General features: G+C 39.9%; 1 protein-coding gene across 1 annotated transcript in view; it reads right to left on the bottom strand.

The window, feature by feature from the left end:
- The window catches only part of LOC119894166 (protection of telomeres protein 1-like), a 72,505-nt gene that overhangs the window by 15,874 nt on the left and 28,783 nt on the right, over positions 1-27,848 (bottom strand). Inside the window, 5 exon segments of the mRNA XM_038706730.1 lie at positions 17,628-17,783; positions 18,951-19,244; positions 19,433-19,563; positions 21,391-21,517; positions 25,529-25,603. Of these exon segments, the coding sequence (XP_038562658.1) occupies positions 17,628-17,783; positions 18,951-19,244; positions 19,433-19,563; positions 21,391-21,517; positions 25,529-25,603 (783 nt within the window).

Raw genomic sequence — 27,848 nt, forward strand, 5'->3', positions numbered from 1 at the left:
AGCAGGAAACAGTGTGGGAGTAAAGAGCGTGCTGCATTAGCGCACGACCCCCAAAAAGCATTCAATGACATGGAAATGTGCACTCAGTCGACCATGAGTGCTAAAAATGAAATAATGAGCGGAAGCTGTCGGAGACCAACACATACTGAGGAGATCACAATGACGATGTGAACACATCAACCAATGGCTCAAACTTTCCCCACAGTATTTTATGATGTGGCCCTTCAAGAAAAGAAGCAGTTATGAAATACAACAGCTGAATCCAAGCATTCCCTCTTCTGGACTGAGCCCTCCTAGACTTCAATGATTACATCGAGTCCGAAAGCATTGACATTAGTCATCTATGCATACTTTATACTGCAGTATAACAGAATCTAATTCTACTTTACAGGGGGTGGTTATGGGGGTGGATAAGACGCATACCTTTGGTGTTAGAGACCCAGGTTCAAATCCACTGTGAGACAACACTGTGTTCTTGAGCAAGACACTTAACCCCTAGTTGCTCCAGAGGCGTGCAACCTCTGACATATATAGCAATTGTAAGTCGCTCAAGATAAAAGCGTCAGCTAAATGAATAAATGTCATAAATGTAAATGTACTTTTGTATGAGCATTAACACATGTATTATTTTCAAACCCTTGGCTGAGGACCATCACAGTGTACATGGTCACTGTCTAATCCTGTTTAATTCTGCTAATTATAGACGAATCTGGCACTGCCACAATTACTACAGTATCAGAGTTTAACTGAATGTCTTTACACTGACACTGTTTGGATTAATTGTGGTTAATCCAAACAGTGCTGTTGCCCCCTTCGACAGGACAGCCTGAATGAACCGTTATGGACTGTTATTCAGTCTCAAAGCACTAGAGTGGGATAAAATAATTAAACCTCTTATTTAACACGCCAGTTTATGATTATAAATTATCAAACAAGACTTCTTGCATTGTCATTAAAAGAAATGTGTTGCTTGATAAAAATCTGAAACAGCAATAATGACACTTTATAAGGGTGAATAAAGTAGTCAGGAAACATAAGAGTACCAAGCTAGCACAAGATATTCTGGTTAAGATATTCATGACACAGATGGTGGCTCACCATCTGCGTCATGAAAGAAGACCGCTCAGTCCTGTGTCAGCATGCATCTTGTACACGAGGATTTAATGGAGAGGAATTAAAATAGAAATTAATTTCATAGGTCATAGCTTTCCCTTTCTTTTCTAAAGTTGAAGTTTATAGTCAGACCGGCTGATGACAGCACAGCCCAGACAAGAAGTCTAGCTGTTAAAACTGGACAACATTTGGTGAAAGGGTTTTTGATTGTAACCATTATTTGGATGGCATTCATTGTCTATATTTTCAAGGAACTACTGGACATATTACCTGGAAAAGTGGTTAAGAAGTTCGACAGTATATGCAGGTTTCCAAGTGAGGTGTCAGTTGTTCTTCTGCTTATAACACATCTAAAACAAACTAATTTAAATTTTTAGACTTATTTTGTATCTGTATATGTAGTATTTTTGGACTACAGCCCGTAGACTGGTTGTTCTGCTTAACTACTACTATCTTCTCTTCCTTCATCACATCTATTTTGTAACAACTGATAATACTCCTCAGAGTGAAATCTGCACCCTAAGTGGACTTGCAAAATGTCCGCTTGAGGCCCTTTATAGACTTGATTATTTGTGGATTTGGACAGCCCTCAGAAGTTTCAGAGTATGTACCTGTTTAGTCCACAAGTCTGAAAGTAGGAAGAGGTCACATGGACACATGGATTCAGCCAATACGTGGTTTTCGCCACAATCACCATTATTTAATCTATTCTGAAACTAGAAGCAGTTTAATCAATGGGGAAGACATTATAAACACAAAGCAAAGCATGACACAGCAGATGCTGCTGGACTGGTGGCTCAGAGTACTTTTAACGTCATAGGATCACTAACGTCATTAGAATTGATCCTCTAGGGACCTTGAATATATTTGAATAACATATTTGTCAAAACATTTCACTCAAAATCAAAAATGTCGAACCAACGGCGCTAGGGGAAAAGTGAGGGGGATCAACAAAGTCATTAAGATGCATCCTCTGGGAACCATAAATGTCTCGTATATGAACAATTTCAGTCTGGACCAAAGCGGTGGCCTAATTGACCTACCAGCACCGACATCCATGATATTCCTAAACGTCCACATTAACTCTAATATTAATGTTAAGGATCTGTTTAGCAGAAATGACAGATATTAGCTTTTGTACAATTTGTGAGCGAGCTGGAGGGATAAGGATTCAGACCACAGAGAGGAGCAGGTTCAGCAGGAAGAGAAAACGAGGCGCGTGTTGAGGTAACCAGGTGAAGATCTGTGCTGCAGATTCTGCTGAGCAGAGAGAGAAAGACTGCAGGAGGGAGAGAGGGGGAGATAAATGGATAAATTAAGAATGGCAGAGTCAGGAGAAACTGAAAATAAGAGATGGTGAAATAGAAGAGAAGAGACCAGAGGAGTTTGAGAGAGTGTGGTGGCGAAATGTGTCGAGTGACTTTGAGGCTGGAAACAGGCGAGAAGGAGAAGTTCATCAGACTTTGGTTTAAGATCCAGTGTTGCTGAATTCCAAATTTATACTCTCAGGACTAGAAAGATTGTCAGGGCTCATTTGCCATTTCTGAATTCACACCATCAAGAAAAGTCTTGCTGTAGCCTGAAACCCGCGTAAATAAAGATCAACGGCCCATTACCTTAAAAGCTCAGTTCAATTCAATTTTATTTATATAACGCCAAATCACAACAACAGTTATCTCACAGCGCTTTTCATAAAGAGCAGGTCTAGACCGTACTCTATGATGCTATTTACAGAAGCCCAACAGTTCTCACCAAGAGCAGCACTAGGCGACAGAGGCAAGGAAAAACTTCCTTTTAAGAGACAGAAACCTCGAGCAGAACCATGGCTCAGGGTGGGCGGCCATCTGCCTCGACCGGTTGGGGGTGAAGGAGAGAGAGAGAGGTGGAGAGAGGGCAAGAGAGGAACAGAGAGAAAGAGAAAGAGGGATGGAAGGAGAAAGAGAGGGAGGCAGTCTACACAATATCCACACAGAGGTACAGTTAGGTGATCCTGTATTCTCTGTATTAATGCAGAGTGAAATGACTCTGACTCACTCAGTATAGTGTAGGGCTGAAACGATTCATTGAGAAATTTGAATTTGATTATTAAAACTCAATATAACTACATCGCCCTGTTTTGCACAGACAATTATTACTGTCGCACAACGGGATGACGGGACAAGGTGATTTGATATTGCGCTGATTGCAAAGTGGAGGATGATAGAAAACTCAATTACTAAAATAATCATTTGCTGCAGCCCTAGTTTAGTTAACTTCCTGCTACTTGTTATGAAGCGGCAAGGGTGCGGAAACCTGCCTAAATGGAGTGCAGGTGCCATATATGAGCAGTTGATTCAGCTTTGCATGGAAAATTGAATGGGAGTGGAAATCACACCCAACCAGCACTGTGGTGTTTGGATTTTGGAGTATATGCATTGTCATTGCGAGCATGCTGACATAGCATTTCGCTTCACACATTTTTTTTTTTAGAATCTGAACATTTCAAGTCAAACTCCGTCTCCGTCTGTTCATATCAGATAACATATGCGCTATATGCTTCACTAAAATCAATAGTTTGACCTTTTCCTTGCTCATTAAGGTCACTTTTATCAGTTTTTCACCCTGTCCCTTTCTCAAAATGTAACCTGCCAGCAGTTTGTAGAACAGAGTACAGACATAAAAGTAACACATGCACACAAAGAAATAAATAAAACAGTGCAGGGAGCAGAGCTCAAGCACTTCTTACGGGCATATGGGCAGGCGGACATATTCACATGTGCAGTAGGTTCATTTTTAGGCATGTACAGGCATTCATTTTGGGCTGCCTATACGGACGTCTGCATGGATCCTCATTAGGCAAATGACGAAATGTATGTCATGTGGACCCTCGCAGCTATGCAGACACGAAATATATATAAAGTATATCAAGATTTGTGAAAGTTAAACTGCATTCACTATCTGTATTACATATGTAACCGTCGATATAAATGTCATGTGTAAAAACCTTGAGAGGCACAAAGTATGTGTGTGTCCATAAACTAACCGCCTACAGTGCACTATAATCTACATGCTCTTACAGAGTTGTGAGTGTTTCTGCTGATGAAGGTGGTGTAGGAGTGAAAGACAGTTTGCTTTGATTAAGTTGGCGGAAGGTTTCTCCCTTTCTTAAACAAGTACCATTCAAATAAATGGTTTATCATCTGTGTGTGTCTGTTTCTGAGAGAATCAATGATGGAGAAGGCAACACACACACCCCAACTGCTGCACTCCTCCTCCTTCTCCTCGGCTTCTCTTTCATCATAATGGTCTCCTTTCTCTCCTAATGGCCTTCTTCTCACAGAAACGCCTCAGTCGATTTCACACAATATCACAGACGATTCACCAGAGGAGCCTGGTAATTGGTAGAAATGTTCCTGTTCAAACACTTCTTTAGTGAAAATATGCGGCAGGAGAAGGGAAGATTAGGTGTATTTAGATGACCTCTATCATAGGACGACACTATTTTTAACAATAGGCCGAAGCTATCATTTATTCTACACATTATTCCGTAGCTTCATCGAGTAATCAGACATAAAATACTTTTGCTTGGTGTTCCCCGGTACCAGGATCAGCTATGTAACTCCGATCACGGTACAACCCAAAATCTAACTCGACTAAACAGTCGGAGAACAATGACAACTTCTGAACATTTATACATTTATGACTAAGAATTGTGGCTTACCTTTGCTAGACTTCATCTCAACTAGCAGTCATGATTTACGTTAAATGCTAATGTAATTTTGTTTCGCGTCCGCTCTATGGACTCGATGCGTAGACTGGATGCTTTCTGCTCAGATGCTGATATAATGCCGTTGTGCTGTTTTGGTAGGCTTGTTCCGTTTTACAGCAGACACACAGTTGAGTTGTTTCTTTTCTTTTAGCTTGAAATGGTCCCATATTTTGGACACTTTCTGTCTTTTTCTCTGGCCTGTCTTTTCTTCGTCCCTCACCTTTTTTCGCTCTCTTCCTCTATTGTCATAATCTGCGACATCTTAACTTGTACACAGCATAAGCGCGTTGTGTGACAGTAATAATCGTCCATGCAGAACATTGTATTGGCATTAAATAGTCCTCAATATTCAGTGCATAGAAAAAGTTTACACACCACTGTTAAAATGCCAGGTTCTTATGATGTAAAATAATGAGACAAAGATAAATCATGTCAGAACTTTTTCCACCTTTAATGTGACCAATTCAATAGAAAAACAAACTGAAATCTTCGAGGGTGAAAAATGAAAAATAAAAACCTTACAATAACCTGGTTGCATAAGTGTGCACACCCTCTTATAACTGGGGATGTGGCTGTGTTCAGAATTAACCAATCACATTCCTACTCAGGTAAACTAGAAGTCATTACACACCTGCCATCATTTAAAGTGACTCTGATTAATCACAAATAAAGTTCAGCTGTTCTAGTAGGATTTTCCTGATGTTTTCTTAGATGCATCTCCGAGCAAAAGCCACGGTCCGCAGAGAGCTTTCAAAGCATCAGAGAGATCTCATTGTTGAAAGACGTAAGTCAGGAGACGGGTACAGAAGAATTTCCAAAGCATTAGATATACCCTGGAACACAGTGAAGACAGTCATCATCAAGTGGAGAAAATATGGCACAACTGTGACTTTACCAAGAACTGGACGTCCCTCCAAAATTGATGAAAAGACGAAAAGAAAACTGGACAGGGAGGCTTCCAAGAGGCCTACAGCAACATTAAAGGAACTGCAGGAATTTCTGGCAAGTACTGGCTGTGTGGTACATGTGACAACTATCTCTCGTATTCTTCATATGAATGGGGGTAGGGTGGCAAGACGGAAGCCTTTTCTTACAAAGAAAAACATCCAAGCACGGCTGAAGTTTGCAAAAACAAACATGAAGTCCCCCAAAAGCATGTGGGAAAATGTGTTATGGTCTGATGAAACCAAGGTATAACATTGTGGCCATAATTCCAAAAGGTATGTTTGGCGCAAAAACAACACTGCACATCACCCAAGGAACAGCATAGCCACAGTGAAGCCTGGTGGAGGCAGCATCGTGCTTTGGGGCTGTTTTTTCTTCAGCTGGAACCGGGGCCTTAGTCAGGGTGGAGGGAATTATGAACAGTTCCAAATACCAGGCAGTTTTGGCACAAAACCTTCAGGCGTCGGTTAGAAAGCTGAAGATGAAGAGGAAGTTCACCTTTCAGCACGACAACGACCCAAAGCACACATCCAAATCCACAAAAGCATGGCTTCAACAGAAGAAGATTAATGTTTTGGAACGGCCCAGCCAGAGCCCAGACCTGAATCCAATGGAACATCTGTGGGGTGATCTGAAGAGGTCTGTGCACAGGCGATGTCCTCGCAATCTGACAGATTTGGAGCGCTTTTGCAAATAAGAGTGGGCAAATATTGCCACGTCAAGATGTGCCATGCTAATAGACTCCTACTCAAAAAGACTGACTGCTGTAATAAAATCAAAAGGTACTTCAACAAAGTATTAGTCTAAGGGTGTGCAACCAGGTTATTTGAGGGGTTTTATTTTTCCTCGAAGATTTCAAATTGTTTTTCAACTGAATTGTTCACTTTGTAGGTCATATTAAAGGTGGAAAAAGTTCTGACATGATTTATCTTTGTTTCATTATTTTACATCATAAGAACCTGGCATTTTAACAGGGGTGTGTAGACTTTTTCTATCCACTGTATATTTCCAATGTCGATAACCTAGAAAGATCACCATCACAGTTTACTGCGGCACTATGGGTACCAAGAGGCAAATTCTGCTTTAACTAATGAGGCACACTACACCGCTCTTTTACACAACGTGAGACAAAACATTTCTTGACGCTAAACACAAGTTGCGACTGTAGTCTATTAGGGAGGAACCACAGAATCTAAAATTAACCTGATCTTAATTAAATTTTTACACCTCAGCTGAGAGTTTTCACACACCTCACCGGCCTTCTTCTCATACAGAAATAAGCAGTCTCTCACTTCCGTCAAATCGTTCCAATATTTCCTATTTATTAGGTGATCTAAATCCGAGTTCACACTCAGCTGATCAGGACAGCTATAAATACACTAGTGTAAATGACAATGCACACAGTTGGTCTGTCCAACAAGGACCAGTATGGAAGCTTTTATTGGACAAATATTTCACTATTTACAAATACTGTATTTATTTTTACATTTGTGATGTGTAAAATCATATCCACTATATAGAGTGACTTCTACACACAAAACAGTTTTTGCACATTTGCAGACTGCTTTCTGTCAAGTAACCAGTGTTATATATTCCTTAGTTTTCATGCAACTACACAGCAATGGAGTCTGGTTTTAGGTTCTGCCAATTTTGGTGAGAGGACGGTGAGCACAGCTTCTGGCAGTGTGTGACTGGCACAATGTTTTTATTTGTTTAGATGGACACTAAATCTTTGCCGTTCCTGTCATTCACCTGTCCGATGGCTTTTGTTGTCTTTCTTTGGTTTGCTACATGCAACAAAAATGAACAAACCGCTGCGTTTTGTGTGAACTTTCTATTATGTAAAGTCTGACTTGGTGTGGACATACTCTTATCCCACAGACCAATTTCAAATGTGGAATGCCTTGAATGTGTACCACAGTATGATACAGTAAACTCTCATCCAGCTCTGAGGCTTCAGGGAGGTCATGATATATTTTGCTCTGCTTAAAATACAAACCAGTGACCTCCAGATGATCTCATTCAACATCTAACTTATAACTCATTACATCCACTGTTGTTTTAAGTTAAATAATGTGTTAATGAAGTATATTCACAGTATTTAGATGCGGTTAAAGATATTCTGTGTAACGAACCGGCTCTGTTTGATTGCGAAGAGCTCTTAAAGCCTCCAGGGTCGAGTGTAGACATGCGTCACGAGGACAGAGCGGAGAGCTGCTCACACAGTAAAACAGAAAAAATAGACCCCGCTCAGCTTCACAGACTCAACATTTAACCAACTCTGTAACAACAACTGACAGACGATCATTTCATACAGCGCTAATCAAGAAAATTAATGAGAAGAAATTAACTTCACTTAAGCAGACGATTGGTAAATAAAGCAAATATTAAAGGATAAAATCTGAGTAATTTGAGTCATTTTCTATCACCATTAAAAGCGTAAACTCACTGATGAATTCTCCGCAGGAAGAAGAAGCTCCCGCTGTCTGTTCTGAACGACTTCAAAACATTAAACTGAGCTATTAAATATAAAAGAAGAAACACTTAAACCCCCACATCTTTCTTTTTGGTTTAGTTGATTTATGAAATAGGCAGCAAACAGGAACACACATACGCACCCACGCACGCACGCATGCATGCAGAAAAGACTGAACCAGGCCTGGGCAATATAGAAACATTTTTATGACGATTCAGCTTCAATCATTTAAAAAAATATGTTTACCTGGGAAAATATCACTATGTATTCAAGATTTCTAAGTTTGACAGTCTTTATAATTGTATAAAAGTTATTTAATTATTTAAATTTTCTGGGGTTATTCATTCCTATAAAGGCATGCATTTCAGTGGTTTGGGGAAAATGTTCTTTTTTTCAAGAACGTGAACGCTAACACACAGGTGCACACAGACATACTGGGACACACACACACACACACTCAAACATTAAAAATCCTGGGCTCATGCAGCTGTTTTCATGAGAATTACAGGCAAATCCCAAAATCTCAATTCCTGTTGCCCTTAAGCACCCTGCCAGCTTCATGTGATGGCAAAAGCTTAAAGTAACACACAAATTTTGTGATATTTCCCATCTTTGGCACAGCTTTTTGGCAAAATTAACATTAAACATGACCCATCTGTTGACTGTCGGAGTGGAACATTAAGCTTCTCCACACAATTAACATCTTATGTTGTTAAGACTGTTAAGCCATCACTTTCTCTGGGAACTTATCTGAGCGCTGGTCTATTCTGTCTTGCTATCCGAATTTTGATGCCAAAACAATAGCATGTGTTAAAATTTGAGCTAAATTAAAGGATCCTGTTATGTATCAGTGGGATGTACAATCTGAAAAGGACCGTCATCATTGGTCAGAAATGACATCACTTCAGCCATGTAACCTGATAGTTTCTTCTTTTCCTACTGTGGACACCTTTGTCATACAATTTTGATAAATATATGAGTGGTGAAATGCATTGATTAATTGAGCAAAAGAAGTGACTTTTAAGACACAACTGTCAATTATTCTCCGCTTCCTGCAGACATTTAAAAGAAGTAAAAAGTGATTAATTCATTAAAGGTGCCGTAGAATGCTCATTTTCAAGCTATACTTGTATTTATGGTTTCTAGTAGAAAATGGTTATAAGCTGTAATGTTCAAAAAAACACATATTACCCCTCATCAAAGCCCACTTGCTTCTGATTAGCGGCACCGTGCTTAAACAAGGCCTGCTATGAAAGACTAGCCCTCACTGATTACAGTGCAAAAACAAATTTAGTCACTGGTGTTACTAAAACTGGATCAGAGTTGATGGAGAAAATACTGTCTGGAGGTTGTCAGAGTTTATAGGTTACTGGTTACTTTAGCAGCTAACTTCTGCTATCAGCAGCTGCTAGTTCTACTAAACTAGCTACTGAGTTAGCCGTACAACTTCTGCCCAGACTAGAAGCTTGGTGCTCCGGTGGTGTGTTGGTTTTTACATTTGTATAGGAGCTTTGGATCGCTGGTTCAGAGCCACTGTTATCAACAGCTAGCTGTTACCAACCTGTAGCGTTAGCAACAAGTAAAGCCATTTGTCCATCAGGAAACAGCAGCCAGATGACATCAGAGGGAAACCCATAAAAGCACTTTCTGCACTGCACTGCCCAACCTCTGGCTCTAGTTTTATGAGGCTGTGTGACCGCTAACTCTGGAACGTGGGCTGATCTGTGTAACTTTGGGGGCATAAAACATCACAGATGTTACTTAACATCTTGCGCTTGATGGCGTTCGCCTGTTACATGCACTGAACTCTTTTTATTCAACTATGCCAAGGGAAATACAGTTTTCCATTCTACGGCACCTTTAATACATAAAAAAAATTGTTAAATTAAGCTGAGGTAGTAAAAATAATCCTTAGTCCTAAAATATTTTCGATCACCCAGCCCTTGAGTTCACCTATCACACACACTGTTGCTTAAAAAGCTGAGAGCATGAGGTAGTTTTGCAGTGAACAAGACATTTTGACAAACAGACACGTCTGAAAACATCATCTGAGAGCTTCTGCAGAAGGCTGAGCGCTGAGCTGAAGCCAAAACACCAAACCTCCAGTGCTCAAACATGCAAGGCCTCGAGGCTTTAAAGATCTGAAGACGTTTTAAACTTTCAGTGATGTTAAAATAAAGCTTACAATAAAAGACAAGTTTTTCTACAAGCAAACACAAGAGACACATCTCTGAATAAAACTCTGGCACGAGTGTTGTGGCCTGCCACATGACTCCAGTATGAGATATATCAGAGTAAGTAAAGAAACAGAAAGGCACTGAAACTACCCAGAGGTCAATGCAAACTCATTTATCTTTAAACTTATTCAGTTTTGTATGTAAAGTTGGGGATTAGCTCTGCAGCAGGAGGTCAGGGAATGTGCTTTCCATAGCTAAAATAAGTGATTTCTCCTGTTACAACAGAGTTATTTGTGATTATTACAGGGTGGATGTCCTTGTAGGCGAGACAGTGAAAAGAAATGAGCTCCCGGTTCCTGCCAGCCCTCCCCTGTCGCTTCAGCCACCTTATCGCTCCACAGGACACTTAATACTGATTACAGATATATAAAAATGGACAAAGACCTTAGAGTGCTGAAACATCAAGAATAACCGCCCCCAACCCACAAAGCGGCTTTTTTGGGCGTGCATTGCAAAAAAACTATTACACATATTACTCTGTCATTTGAAGAAAGAGACATTTTTCACTGAAGGCAACCTTTATAAATACAGTTATTTGATGAATTGATGCATGTCATAGAATCATTTCAATTATCTTTTCTCTTCCAAGTACTTACAGCGAAGGAGTTGACATTGGAAAGAAATTTCGCAGAAAACTCAACACAGAAATCAATCAATAATCCAAACTTTGAAACCATCTAAAAAAAACACACATTTACTTTAGATTGACAGAAAAACAGAGGTGGAAAGTAACAAATTACAGTTACGTTACCGTAATGGAGTAATTTTTTGTGTACTTGGTTCTTTCCAATGTACTGTGAAGTTTTTTAAATCTGTAATTTTACTTTTACTTAAGTATGTCTTTTGTTTAAAGTATTTTCAATCACATCCGTTACTGAGTGAAAAAAAATGCAAGGAAAAACTAGCGACCACTTTGGCTTCAACTGCAAGAAAACAACAGCTTTATGATGCAGTGCAAGCTGGGAAAAAATGCTGCATTATTAAGTTACTGCTAATGCAAACTAAACATTTCCTCCTGCTGCAGCTTCACATTAAAAGCATTTATCTGGCAAAACACAAGTTCACTTTTATTTTGAAGTAGTCACAGGAAATGCAATCTGTGAGATCAGCGCTGCCCGCTCTCATTCATCAAAAATGCGTCTACACAACAAGAGAACCGTCATTTTCTGACAACGGACCACTTTGATATATTGCAGTGAGTGATGCAGTGAGGAGCGGACACCGTGAGCTGTTAGATAAAGAGCTGCGGGCGACAGGCTGCACACCTCCACCTTCTCAGCCAGGTTTACCAGCTCCTTTCACTTCCGCTGTTTGCAGACTCATGTTGTGTGCAGCATAAAGTCAGATCATGACTGCTCACATATTTATGGAAAATACCAATAACTGCCTGACAATAGTTTCTTTAGCTGCCCCAGACTTCTGTGCCCTGTGGTATAAAAAGGCATCTGCTGTTACCTCCAGTAACTACAGATGTCTCACGTACAACAACGGCGCGGCTGCATAATAGCGCCAAATAGCATCAGAGTTACATTTACAATTACAAAAAACAGTGAACCCCTTGGCTGAGAGCATTTTCTAGTTAAGTAGGCCAATGTAGTAGCCAATGTAGATTTATCATTATGGATTTTAAGCACATTTTTTTCCTGTACGTGTTAGCTACAACATTGTTGATGTCATGGGAGGAGTAAATTAAAAGGAAAACTTAACATTTTTAAGAGAGTCCAGTCTCCAGGACGTACTACAGGTAACATCACAAGAACAGCATATCTTGGGAAACTAAAGTAAGCTGAACATCCGTGGTCAAGTAATTTAACGTTACCTGACACATGCATAATGCCTGGTATAGTGTTGTGTGGCTCAGTCCAAGCCAGTTTGTTTCCTATTTACGTAGCCGCGGCTGTGTAATAACACCGGATTGTTTTCAGCACACACAGTGTACGGACAGCTATCGGACCGTGAGGAAACAAACACCACATCCCTGAACACGCAGAAGAAAAGCAATCTAGTGTATGCGATCCAATGCAGCAAGGAACGCACAGACCTGTACACTGGGGAAACTACCAACTATGGTCGTTCAGACTTGGCCACAGGTGGCTCTAACGACGATTACCACAGCCAGGAGCACTAACGAACCAGCGGTATCGACGATCCTAGCTAACGATCCCAGAGGTTAAATAGCTGAGTACCAGTCAGTCAGAACTGAAGAAGTCTCTTGGATGAGGGACGAAACATCTTCTAGTTTTTTCTACAAAGTCCAGTTGCCCTTAACCTCAACCTTTGTTGGATAACTATGTCCTGGATGACTGAGAACCTTCACAGACACTGTGAGGAAATATTTGCCAAAAAGACGTTTATTAGATTAGAATCTAATACCCCACCTTTAACTTTTTCGGTCTATTAAATGTCAAAAAATAGTGAAATAACCATCCCAGAGTCAAAGCTGCATGTTCAGATGTGCGACCAACAGTCCAAACCTCAAAGATGAAACTGATGGAATCAGTGGAACATAATAGAAAACGTAATATGTGCAATATGGTTCAGTGGTATGATAGATATGAAGGTATGCCTGTTAGGGGTGGGGGAAAAAAAATCGATACAGCATAGTATCGTGATATTTGCCATGGCAATACTGTATCGATACACGGACGCCAAGTATCGATATTTTATTATATAAATTGCAGATGGGACTTTTTACTTTTTGGTCCTAGAATAATATAATCTTCTTTCTTTTTTAGTCCACTAGAAAACTTAACAGGACCATATAGAGGACTGAAAAAGTGATATGAACAAACAAACCTAGGAACCTAATTGGAAGTTGGAAAAAGGTAATAAATTGAATCGCAACATAAATATCGTGATAATGTCGTATCTTGGGGCCTCTGGTGATTCCCACCCCTACCGCATGTGGGGTTAAAACTTCAGCAGGTGAAGCAAAAGGGGGAAAAAAAAAAACTGAAGTGGGGTCACATGAAGTTTGATGTCTGCAGTTCACATCCCTTCAAGTCTATGTGGACTTTCAATACATCTGTTAAATGTGACGGACAGGAAAAAAGCTTGAGTAATGCTTTAAAAATGGTGTCAGTATAAAAAAAAGTCCTAAAATGAGCTTGAACAGAGCTTTGAAATAAACCTGTCTGAGATAAATAGGGCCGACAGCAGCGAACCTACAACTACACAGGAGTGTGTGTGTGTGTGCGCGTGTGTGTGCGTGTGTGCGTGGTTTGTCTTGTAATTCAATGTGACTTTGTGACCGACACGATGTAATTTATGTCTTAGTGACCTGAATAAAGATGGATGTGATACCCTGCTAGTCTCACTCTCACACACACACACACTTACTTCACTGCAGACTGAGAGAACTCTAAAAAGATGTGGATTTGTCCGGCGTTGCATCCAATCCAAATAGCTGAATGAATCGAAACCACGGTGGATGCAGTGATTCCTCTGACACCAACCCACACACATACACACAAAGTCAAAGGATACATAACATCGACGAGTTCATAAATCACATCACAAATCAGTTGGGTTTTTTTTGCCAGTGCTGTCCACCATTAACAATAACAACATTGTGATCACCATGTTAATATCTTAGATCTGCGAACACAGTGATGTGGCTAAAAAGATGTCAATGCAACCAGTCAGACTGTTAAATGTACATCCCAACATGTCTTTGTGATTCACCACAGGTGCTAAATGACAACAATATAAAACATAAAGTAAAACTCCTCCATGTAGAGCAAAAAAATAGGTCTAATATGTCAGAGCTCTATAGCTGTATGTTAATGAATCTGTCTGCAGTGCTGACAAGAAGAGCTGAGAAGCAAAGAGGATCAAAGCTGCAGTTTTACCAAAGAATGAGAGAGATAGTGAGCGATGGAAATGAGCGAACTAAAATCTCAGTTTGAAAATTCATTTTTTTTAAGTTTATTTGTTGTGTTCATTTTTTCTGTGAAAGTTACTGTTTCAAGAGGAAAATTTGCTGCTAAAGATAAATGAATAATTGTGAGAACTGTAATCTGAATATAGTTTAAATTTCTAGATACTTTTCATGGAAATCAGGAACCTTAACCTGCGTTTCAACCGGTGAAAAGAAACCAAAGTTCTAGAGAGTTAAATGTTGGAGCCATTCTGTGTATTGGGATGGGGTGGCGCTGTGTTCTGCCACGAGTTTACTTAAGACAGGTGTTAATTAGTGCAGGTGTGGCGCACAGCGAGGTGCATGGTTTGTGACCGTGAGGCACGGCGTGTAATCATGGAGACTGACTTGAGTTAAGTTTATTATTGAAGAAATGTTTAATTTTTGGTTATGTTAATAAATGGATCGGCATATCCGACTTTAAGTTCAGAAGTTAACTTCAAAAGTTCATTATTTTATTATTTTAAGCCACAAGGAAACAACAGGCCCGCGACATGCGTGCAAAACAACTTAAATGTTGTCTAAATACAAGCATCCGTATAAGAACTTTGCATTATTAACTGCTAAATAAAACTGGAAAAATGGAAGGTTAAAATGTAGATTTAAATTAGGAACTATCCGATCAAAGAAAAATATTTGAATCTGAACAGATATTTGATGAGAGCTTTGGGTTCCTGACAGGCACACAACTTGATTGCAGTAATCACAGAACACCACTGAACACACAAAAGAAACTCAAACCTTAACAATTTAAAATAATAATATTAAAATAATAAAAGCCGCATCCACACTCTTTGACTGACACGAATGAGCACTGTGCAACAAAGAAAAATTACACATTTCAACCAAAAGGTTTCAGGAACTATGGAATAAAAGAAAGAAACTCTGGAAACTAAAAGTCCTTTTTGCACATTTATGTTTGCTTTTCAGCCGGATTTAAAGAACCATGAAGAGTAGACAAACCACTCTGATAACAGATTAAAAAACAACGGCTGCGTTTGAAACACAATTTATAAACTCTCAGTAAGAAACTGATGATTATTGAGAAGAAGGAAAACTTGTCTGTGTGTACAGTTTTTGGAACATTTTATTAATGCAACATTCTTGCATGGCTGCTTGTATTTAACATTTAATAACTTGTCAAAATGCAGGTTGAGGTTCCAGAGTTCTCAGAAAAGTTCCTGTGGTTGAAAAAGAAGAATACTACAAATAAGTAGTAAATGAATCATTTGGTTGATACTAATTGAGCACGTGATGGCATGAGATAACACAATATGAAGGTCTGAATAATGTCACATGCTGCTCAAGCAGGAGCAGAAGGGGAAGAAAAGACGAAGAGGAAACCAGATTTCAAAGTATGTGAATTTGGACATATTGTATGAATCTCTCTCTCCAACACATCTCAGCCTTTCAGTACAAAACGGTTCTAACCAACACATACATATTAATGTCAATATGGAAACACGCTAGTCTGACTCAAAGAGCCGGCATCCATCATTCCTGTTGGCTCAAACAAACAGAAAAACTAACATTGTTGAGTTCCTGACTGTTTCCTATTCTATCTGATACATCTGTGTGCAGTCAGCAGGTTTTACATCAGGAGCATCCCTCCGTCTTCCCCTGTAATCTGAGAAAGCTCAGCCGACACACGATCTGTTTTTATTCTTAATTTACAAGAAAAGTTGACTGAGGCTGTGTGCTTTCTTTCTCCAGTACTTTGTAATACTTTGGTATTGCCATTTTCAAAAAATATCTGCACACCACGTCTGAATTTATATCAACACACACAAAACCAAGCAGGTAGTTAAACCATTGTGCTTCTGTTGCTTCATGCAAACTAAAATACAATTCAGACCTACATTTTCATGTTGTTTCTTCTGAAAGAAATGTCTGACCAATAAAATCTCTGTTTAATGATGTTAGGCAGCAGCACGAGTTTGTCTTCATTTCATTTCTCTGACTGATCTAAGTGAGCAGCTCAGACTGAGGTCACTGTAACAGAGTTACAAAGAAAATCTGTCGGATAATGAATGACAGGAACAGGAAAGAGGCTTCTTTTCATTCATATACAAACAAGGTTGAAAACCATGATAATTCAAAGTCAAACTCACCTTCCCCAAGCTTTTTCTTTCTTTGGTTAAGAAGCATTTAAAGAAGGGGGGGGCGCGTTAACGCATTAATTAATTAACGCCGACAATTATTTTATCGCACGTTAACGCAGTTTTTATTTTTATTATTTTGAAAGCCAGTTGCTCACTGGCTCTGAATACACATACACATACGTGGGTCACAGGAGGGTCAAATCACCCACCCAAACCAGCAGTGGAGGGAGGCTTCGGCAGACTACGCTGTCATCTTTTTTCCATATTTTTCCACCCGCGATCCGTTATCACGGCAGCAGGTGAGCCGCCTGCTTGTTAATGACGCAGCCTTTCAAACAACTCAAACAGCCGAAACCAACATCTGCACCCTGTGTTCAACGTTGCTTTAACGTTACCTGGTCTGTGCTTGTAAAATATCCACCGCGACTTGTAACGTCATTTCGAGTTTTTAACAGAGAGAAGTCTCATGCGATTAATCACGATTAAAAATTGTAATCGTTGCCCAGTACTAATTTAAAGCAAAATATTATAATTGCTGTTGGACTATTGCTGATCAGTTGTGCGAAAACAAAAAGTAGACAATTTCTTCTCAGACACACACATATTTCACATTTTCCTCCTTAATGGTTTTAAGGTGGGCTACTCAGAAACTGCATCATTTGAATGTTAGTGTTAGAACACATGTTCTAAGGGAGAGAAAGTTTTCAACCCACAGTAAATATCTGCACATTGATTGAGACTTCATAATAATTTGACAGGCAAGGCTGAGTCAGAGATGCAGCTCCACCTTTGATGTAAAACATTTAATAAAAGAAAGAACATTTACTTTCAGTTCGACTCTGTAGTTTCAGATTTCACAGAGTTAAATGACCTCTCAAAATGAACTCCTAGGAGAAGAAAACAGGGCCTATCTTGCTGCCCAATATGTATTAATAGGCCACAACCTGAGGGACAATGAATGACACACACAGCGCACGCATGTGTTCACACTCACAGACGGACACATGCACCTGAACCGGACGTTCTTAAGGAAGATATTGTAAGTAATTGTTCTGGGTCGTTTAGGGATGAATCAGTGTGGACTGACCTTCAGCTGCCTGGCGACCTCCACGTGGTTGTCGTAGACGAGGATGTTGGCGATGAGGTTCTCTCGCACTGTAGAGAAGGAGGACGGTCCCTCTGTGACGTTCGGCTCAACTATGACCTTCAGCAGAGTGTGAGGACACCTGGTCCCATCCCACACCTGAAAAAAAAAAAAAAACACAAGATGATGATGAGACTCTGCTCACAGGACACATATTTCCAACCTGCTACAGGCAGAGAAAAATAATGGCGATGAAAGTCAATTATCCATCAGTCTGTCTGTCTGTCCAGCTATCTATGAATGTAGAATATGAATATCTCTCACGCGGCCAAAGATCAGTTTCTGGGTTTATCACCGTTTGGTTTAGGGGACTTAGTTCCAATGGAGGGAAATCTTAATACTACAGCATTCTTTTGATCTTTATACTTTTTAGTAGAGGTGGGAATGACCCCATGAGTCCCCACGATACGATATTATCACGATTATGCGATTTTTTTATTTTAATTTATTGCGATGTACTGGAATTTCTTCCAACTTCAGATTATGTTCCCAAAGGAAAAAAGTCTTTTTCTAGTGGACTGAAAAAGCAATTGATGTTATTATTATAGTACCAAAAAGTAAAATTCTCACGTACAAATTATGTAATAAAAGATCTATACTTGGCGTCCGTGTATCGATACAGTATTGCCACGGAAAATATCGCGATACTATGCTGTATCGATTTTTTTCCCCCCACCCCTACTTTTTAGCGCGCTTCCAACTTCGGGGTACAATAACAACGTCATGTTATTTTCACCACTCTTCTGTAACAGAAATTCATTCAGTTATTTCCAGTGAGCTCTAGTTTTTTATTTTTTGATCGCTGTTAGATCCCGTCAGTGCCTTCCAGCAGGTCAAAGGGCTTGATTCTAAAAACCCCGGGTTTTATTTTAGAATATACAGTAACCAGTAATTGTTATTTTATCTATTAATGTGTTTCAACTAAATGTCCAGGATTCAATGTGCTGCTTTCCCTTTGTAGGCTGTGTAGATATTGTGAAAAACCAAATGAAATCAACGAAAACATTCTCAAACACACTGACATTGTCATCAACCTGAAAACAACCTGCAGAAGTGACCCACAGTTTACCTCTGCTGCAGTCTGTTTGTACAAACTCTATTCCCTCTCCTGAAGAAAGTTTAGTGTTGCTCCTTTTGCATCATTCTTCCAGTGCTAAACACAGACCCATAATAAATATTGATAAAAACAACCTGGCTCATTAGCCTGGAGAAATGCACCACAAACTACAGTTCATCAGTAGTTCACCAAGTCTGTAACTTTCTTACCCTCAGCAGGGTGCAGGTGGTGTCGATGGGAGCTTTGGCCAGCAGCTGGCAGGTCAGGTCGAAGTAAGCACTGGGCAGAACAGCAGACAGAGGGATTTTGGGAACCGGGGGGAGGAGAGCCTGGCTGGCGGCCCAGGATCGCAGCTCCTCCACAATCTGAACATCCTCCTGGTCGAAGTGGAAAGAGCGGCTGGATGTCCGCGGCTCCACGGCCCCACCCACCGCTCCGTCAAATGTCACCACAGAGAAACCGAAGGTGTTGATCAGCGTGATGGAGTCATTGAAGAACTTAGTCTGTGTAGAGAAACGTGGAATCATCACTGATCTCTGTAACATTGAGTCAGTTAGTTACATATTCTCAGTATGAAAACAATATTGGTGCTTTTAGATGTTTAGTTCCTAATTTCCTGCCTTAAAAATGACAAAATAACAATTCAGTGACAAAACATGGTTACTAAAACAATCTGTAATCCAGGCTGAACCTTGACTCTGTGCATGCGGACGATGTCTCCGATTTTAAAGATTTTTGGATGGTCTTCCAGCTTCTCACAGAACACGGTGCAGCAGATCTTCTGGTTGGACTGATCTGTAATCTTCAGGCTGGAGCAAAAGTCTGTGGAAAGAAAGCGGTCTGTGGTCGGATCTCTGACGTGAAAAAACAAGGACAGGAAACACTTCAGCTGCTCTTGATAGAGTTGTCGCAGATGCTGTTGACACTGACGGAGCACTTAAAACAAAACTTTAGGAATATGATGAAGAACAGATATATTTTGTTATCTATGATGTTTGTTGTTGTTTTAAAAATGATGATATCAAGTCAACAGCGGTAAACATAACATCCCTAAACCATCCATGTGCATACACGGAAAGCCTGAGGCAGAAAGCAGCAGCCACCCCCCCCCCCCCCTCAGGGTACAGAACAGAGCAGGCATCATTAACAACAAAAATAACATGATTAAGGGTAAGCAGGCTAAAGCAGCTTAAATAAGGCGCCTTGTATGGAATTTGCCAATGAATGCTAAGAGGAGAATCAGCTGAGCTATCAGCTGATGAGCTGAGATTACGAGCTGAGCTTGAGTTCATTGCCTGCCTGAACTAACGCTATGACCTCTTCATACCTTTTCCCTCCTCCATGCACCTTGGAAATATGTAAAGTTTTGCCAAAAATCCCTACTGTGCTTTGTTTGTATCTATCTGACAGCATTTGATCTGTGTGCACATCACGGTGTTTCTCAGTGTGGTGTGTGTGTGTGTTTCTCCAGTGTCTGATCAGATAGATTTTTGTAATATATTTGTTTACTTTAAAAGATGCCTGAAGGATCCAAAAAGACAATGACAAAGTCTGGACAGTTTGTAGCCTAGATGTCGCCTTCTCTTTATTATCCTTCCCAAAACACACACACACACACGCACTTCATCATCCTGTGTTGCATAGCTGCAGGTCGACTCAGACTGAGCAGTCTGGTGTTTATTGTCTTTTCATTTCCATCGCTCTTCTTTTGTGATATTGCAGTCTGAGCACTAACATCCGCCTGCTCCTCAGGTCCAAACTGTATTTTTGCATGATATCAGCTGCAGTGTATTAAAAGGGAAATTAAATCAATGACTAAACATTGTTCCAGAGGTTCAGTGCAGCTTCTTGTGTGATGTTGACGAGTACTGAAGCTTTTAAAGCCTGAGCAGTCTGTTCAATCCCAGACATCCATTATTAGACTATCAACACATAAGCTGAAAATATATTTTGCCATCCCACGCCTCTCCACACCTTTCTGAGTGTGTTGCAGGCAGAGACATTTCCATCGAAACAAACTGTGCATCTGCTCTTACCCAGCACTGATCCAGCTTTTATCACTTCAGGAAAGATTTTCTCTTTTTTCTGTGTGTCAGCTCATTTCTGTCTCAGAGCAGGGGAAGTGGTTTATGTTTCCTGATCCCGTTTACCAAAAACTATCAATCTCTTTTACATTTACTCTCAAACATGGCTGTTGAGCGTCTTAACGTCTCTGTCCGTGGTGCTGAAAAGGTCTGTCTGGTAACTCCTCTTTACCTTTATGGGAGAGAGCTGTCACTTTTATATACCAATAAACTTCAGGTTATAATTTGTGAATACAAAAATGAAGTTAAGAATTTGATCTAAAATAAAATATAACTTTATTCTACAATTTGTTTCGTTTTTAATTTTTTTAATAATAAAAAAAAAATCTTTTTCCTCATATGTGTATAGATTTATTGGTGGCAGTGTTGGTAAGTCTGTCCATTACTTTGGTTCAGACAGAAATATCTCAAGAACTATTTGATTAATGATATTCCCATCAGCTGTACTGTACTTCACATTAGACCCCTAGTGTTTTTACAGTTAAGGCTTTTTTCCCAGGCTGCTTTAGAAACACACTAACATACTCAATTGTTGCCCCATTTTTTTGTCTGCTTCCAGACTGACCTGTGCCGCGGCTCTTAAACGGCTGTTTGAAGAAGAGCACCACTCCGTACACGTTGACTACAGATCCAGCCTTCAGGTCACCCAGTCGGACGTACGTATATTTCGGAACCTTGGTAGTCCTGGAAACCTGAGGAGAAAGAAAGCTGAGTTTAAAAAAAGGGAACCAGCAGCCCAAGTTAGCATGAGAATATTAACACACTAATGTCAGCATGTTTACGTGCATTACATAAGATTTAGTGCTGGGCAAGGATTAAAATTTTTAATTAATCGCAAGAAATGTGATTAATCGCGATTAATCAAAATAGAATAATGAATTCTAAAGTAGTGTATTGCGCACTTTCGATTTAAATATACTGCTATATACACAAAAGTGCAATAACACGTGGTTTGCAAACACTTTAAACAAATAAGGTGCTTTTTACCAGCAGTATTCCCTTTACACAGTAGCAATAAAATATTTCTGTTAAATCTCAACTTAAACATTAAGCTAATCAAATCAAATATTAAATCAAAGCTATTTAACACTGCCAGGGCGTTACCTTTTATCTAGCTTGTTAATACAAGTTACCATCAGAGTCCAGTTTTCTGAACAGGTATCAGCAGAAACATTTTTTCAGGGAGCAGCAGAAACAGTCTATGTTCAGTAGCAAGTTTCCCTGTTACAGTGAGGTGATGTGGTCGAGCACAAGGTGTACTGGGTGCGTTCCCGTGAAACTGTCGCGGTCGTACTCGCCTCACGCACACGCCCGCCTGCTGCCGAAGTTAAACTGTCTTGAACTTTTTGTACGCGACGCGCAGCACAAGTCATTGGAAGAGAGACTGATCCTCTCTGTCTGTGAGTTTCTAGAATCTAAATAGTTATCAGGACATCAGCAGGAGGGAATTCACACGGCAGAGAGTCCCCGCAAAACTAAATGCAGGCCAATCAGGTAAAGTTAGCCTATGTATAATTTTAATTTAAGTTAGAAATGCTACGGCTGTGTAGCGCACGGGTAACGCGATAATATTGCGTTAACGTGCCCAACCCTAATAAGATTGTATTTATTCGGCAGGCACTTTTGACCGAAGCAATAATTTCTCCCTTCTGACACCTACTGAGAGGTAACAGCCATGTGGCAAGACGCTGTGGGGTTTAGTGTGAGATATATAAAGTTGGTCCGTCAAACTGCTACAATTTGACAACATCCCTTAACATGCGTTATGATACTGAGAAGAGGAGACACAATAAAGTAGCTACTGTGTGTGAAACTCTAACGTCTGTTTATATTCAGTTTCCACTGCATTCATTTTAGTGTGGCCCCCTTATCAATCCTCTGTGCATATTATTACCTCATTTATCGTTATTTACCAACACATTGTCATAGCAGGAGCCCAGCTGCTTTCTCCTCTGTTCATTTGCTGCTTTAAGCTAAAGATGAACCTCCTGCATGAGTTTCATAACAAATGTGTTTGTATTAATGTGATGGCAGTGGTAGGCCTTTACTGTGAAGCAACCACATGAAGTGTTGATAATGTCAGCATTATTTTTCAATGAGCAAGAATGAGTAGCAGAACTAGGTGATCACATTTTGTTTGTAGAAAAAAATAATCACAAACAAATTATTAGAGTGATTTTCAAACATTGTTCAGCACTTTCTGACCAAAGGACAGTAGGTCACAAAACAACAAAGACTGAAAACATCTGACTGGAGTAAACAAATATTCCACTTGTGATGTGTAATTAAGTAGTCTGGGTTTGGCTTGTGATCAAAAAGATGTATCAACATGCAGGTGAAGTGGTGAGATGTTTGGCAGAAGTGTTTTGCAGGCAATCCTCAAGCTTCAAATATAATAGAACAAAGATAACGCTCATCTTTGTCTCCTCCTACTTCATGTATGTGTCCTGTGATCACAGCAAATATCTAAAAGAACTTTACTGGCAGTATGTGAAGTGTCTCAAGTATCATGTTAACATCCACCATCTAAAAGTTATAACTGTGCATAAGAGAGTTAGTGGTTGTCAAACATGCATGATCACATGCTAACTGTGTGAACAGTGAGGAGAATGAGGAGCACCTGGAGCTCATTATCATCTCTGTACCATCACTGCAGACTATGATGAAGGCAAACTGAGGACAGAACTGACACTTGAATAACTAATAATCATGTTTTCCGAGATTGATAGATTTTGCAATCTTGGCATTTAACTAAACAGTTAATTTCTGATAAATGTTGAGAGCTTAGGAAGCGACTGATCAGAGCAACGGATTTCCAACTTTCCCAATCTCTTTCAACGTTTCAGTCAGACGGGATTTTCAGAGGAGGATAATAAAGATCTGAAAAATAAGCATATGCATATATAAAAGAGCGCCAGACAGAGGCAGTCTGCCCAACATTTATTTTTACCAGCATTTGTTCTACAGTAAAGATCAAACTCAGTCAGAGTCAGCTTTTTAATTTAAGTCTTTAAACTTTGATCACAGGCTCCTAAAAACATTTAAACTCTTTAATTTATTTTTATTCTGTTTGTGTTATTCTGTCGGTTGTATCTGTTGTAATGTTTATCACAGCTACACCTCACTGTTTGGCTTAATATTTTATTTCCTGTGGTTGTAAAGCAGCTCCTCTCCGTTTCTTGTTATATTATTGCATCTTCAGCAGTTGGAGCCCATAAGCTCTGTGGTGTCTTTACGCAGAGTTCAGACCTGACTTCTATATTCGTTCTCATGTGTCTCTGCAGGCTGACAGTGAGATGGGCTTTAATCATGAAAGTCTGATGTTATTTTTGCAATTTAACATTCACTGAGGAGCAAAACTGTTTCATTTTATCTATTAAAAGCAGTCTGTTCCTGTACTACAACATTTGGGATGAGCCACCGTGCTCTAATTTTGTATTTCACTCAGAAAGAAGAGGCTAGTTAGCCTAGCTTCCTAGCTTCAGCACTGATTCCCTCTAGACATTTTCATTCTTGCTATTTCAGCTCTAACGCACTCAATACTGTGTTCATTCGGCATTATAAAAAGGCTGGCAAGTGTTTGCTGTCACTCATTAAGGTGTATCCATACAACATGGATCGAGCCTTCATTAAGGAATGATAAAGGTATTTTAAAGCTTTTTAGAAAATATTTGTCAGGTATTGACAGGATAGTTTGACGTTTTTAACACCTAAAACATGATGTATGACACTTGATCCAGCACAGATTCAGTTCTAATTCAGTGTCTTTATGTTGTCTGAAGCTCTGACGTGCTGCTAAATGGAATTAAACTTTTAATTCTGCACTAAGATACAAGGGAGATTTTTTTAAAATAATTTTACAACACAGGGTTGTATAATGACATGAAGTTGTAGTTTCCTTTATGCTACTCACAAAATGCAAGCATGTACAATAATTATATACACACTAGATGGGAGGATTAAATAACAAGTCATGAAAATAAAAACTATTTTACATGGTGCAGTGCTGAGGATGAGTTTAGGAGTCCTACAGCCGGGGGGAAGAAGTTGCTCTGAAGTCTGGTAGTACGACAGCAGATACTTATGTATCTCAGGCCAGACGACAGCAGGGTGAAAAGGCTGTGGCCAACCCAAACTCCTAACCCTTTAGTTCAGATTTTCTTTTTGTCATTTTATGCACGAACCAGATTTTTTTCCAAAACTATAATTACAATAAAAAAAGTTACAATGTAAAGTCAAAGCAATGGCAGTCAAAAGCCATATTAAAGTCAAAATAGTAACTTTACAACATACTGTATATGGACTTTCAGGACATACTACATACTAAGACATGATTCTCGTAGTTTTAAGACTTTTTTCTCAAAATGTCTTGGGCTTAATACCAAGTTTTAAATAGTTTCTAATTGTTCTGATGCTTGAAGGAAGTTTTGACCTCGGATTTCTACATGTTTGAAGTGATGTTTTTTTAAATAACAATTACATCAAGCAGTTACTGTAAGCTGTGAGGTTTAAAGACACTGGTATCAAACAATCCTCGATGCCACATCATCACCACCACATAGACACAGAGGTCTAGTGAGACCCTGATCCAGCCGAGGTGACTCGGGGAGAGCCGGCAGCTGACATGAAGCATCCTGACAGATACAAGACCTTCACAACACACTCCAGCAGCCTCTTCAGCTAACAAGGCTTCTGACTCTGACCTCGGCGGAGAGTGCAGATCTCCTCTTGATGGCCGGTGGGGATCTGGGGTCAGGAGGAGGCGGCAGGCGGGACACCTGAAGGACAAAGACAGAGAGGAGGCAGTTCAGACACCACAGCAGACACCAGTGTTGCTGCATGAGTCAGGATGTGAGGAGAGTGAAATAATATCGATAAAGAGTCTCAAATAAAAATTTAAGTAAAACTGAGTGGACTTTACCTCAGAAAACAACATAATTCAATCTATCTAGACCCAAACCGTAAATGTGCCTATAAGGTTTATACTTAGTCAATCTGTACAGCCTACAGATTTGACTTGAATTTTTAGATCCACATAATGCTTTTTGACTTACTAATCTGAATTTGTAAACCCCCCCCAAATTATATATTAAATTGCAATTGCACACGTGACATGTGGGAATGTCCAAAGATTAACAGATGAGTTAGTGACAGCTGTAAATCCAAGGAACCTATGTTATTGTTGTTAACGTAGTTCAGCCTGCAGGTAAAACACGAGATGTATGTGAAATTCATCAGCAGGTAAACAGAGACACGTCTCCAGGTGGTGGTGTTGTTGTCATGTCTGTCTGAAACTGTCGTAGAGTTAAACACGGCAGCAGAGGAGTCACGTTCAATTTACAGCTCACACAGAAGATCTCATGCTCTGACAGACGGTTAGAGTCTGCAGACTGAATTCACACACACTTATAATTCTGTACCTGAACCTAATTCTAACCTTAAAACCAAGTCTTAACCTTTAAACAGTCCTTTGAAGTAGTGAGGACAGGTCAAAATGGCCTCACAATGCAGAAATGTCTGAAACTGAAACTGGTCCTCACAAAGACAGCAATACAAGCCCACACACACACAGATAATGAAGCTGTGACGCATCAGTTCAGACAGATATGGATGAGCAGTAAACGCGTACCTGGGATCACAACCTCACAGAGGTTCAGTCATGATTCTGGGGGTCGGGTGTGGTCTCTAAATGTTTTGCGCGTGTGCATTTGTAGGTGAAGTTTCATGTATTAAATGTCCAGTGTGTAATATTTAAGAGGATCTATTGACAGTAATGCAATATAATATCCATAATTATGTTTTCAGTGGTGTATAAAAGACCTTACTTAATGAACTCTTGTGTTTTTATTACCTCAGAATGAGCCTTTTCTATCTACATACACAGCAGCTAGCCTAAAAGGACAAACAGCTTTACAAAGCACGTTTCATCAACTAGTTTATTGGAATTAAAAGCAGAAGCGAAATTTGGACAAATGGAGGACCAGACGCATTATTTAGTACAAGAGCCGACAGAGCATGTCGGCCACCTTAGCTTCTCCTGCTCGCCTGGAAAGGGAGGGGTGAGCGGTGACTGATGGTGAATTCATGTGGTGTCGGAATAATTAAAATCTTTTAATCCTCCTTAAATCTTTATTGCAAAAAGAGATATAAAGTGTACATGGGACACAAAGAAGTATACAGAACTTTGATTTGCACAAAAATCACGTATTGTATATACATATTTTTAGTTTGTTATTATAAAGATAGCAATTATAAAGACAAAGAATATGGGTGAAAGGATGTATTAGCACATGCAGGGATTGTCTGAGCTACAGAAAGAGCTGGAGGGGAGTAAAAAGTGTTTTGTAGTGAAAAAGTAGCTTTCTGCTCTCATTGGCTGGATGTGGACGTCGAGTCGGCCGACTCCTCCAGATATTTGGCATGCTAGATATCTGGCTGGCGTCTGAAATGTGTTGGGGAGCCGTTTTGATGAGTCGTTGAGTTGTTCACACATAACTACTTACTTTATAATAAGAGCTCTGACATCATGTCAGAGATATCTGTATTGTGCTGCAGAGATATCTACAAGTTAGCATGCTAACTAGCTATCCCCAGCCCATCCTGTGTTGCAATACCACTTGTGCCTTGAGAGGCGATACTAGTGTCCAGTCACTCCATGATGTTGCACGAGCTGCTCTCCCTTGCGTACCTCGACCTCTCATTCCTCCACTACCTCTACTTTGTCTCCTGCCACCACCTGATCTTCCCCGTCTCGTTGTCTGGGTACACACGGGAGGTGGAAGCTCACCGAATCGCTGGACGCTTCTGATAAATAATGACTAATGTGTTCCATGCATTTTAACATAACTTTGTTGTTGCAAAAGAAGCAATACCTGCTAATTCAGGAACACATAAAAAGCTTAATTTATGAGGTTATTAAAAAGATAAGCTTTAACGTCATATGTGATTAGAAAAGAGCGGAATCGCTTGGAGAGTAAGCACCAGTTAGCTTGAAAGCGCACCGAGACTGCTTGGAAAGGAAGG

This window comes from Micropterus salmoides, unplaced genomic scaffold, assembly GCF_014851395.1.
Source record: "Micropterus salmoides isolate LMB-PRFRI ecotype aquatic unplaced genomic scaffold, ASM1485139v1 Ms_hic_scaffold_8, whole genome shotgun sequence".
NCBI classification, from domain to species: Eukaryota; Metazoa; Chordata; class Actinopteri; order Centrarchiformes; family Centrarchidae; genus Micropterus; species Micropterus salmoides.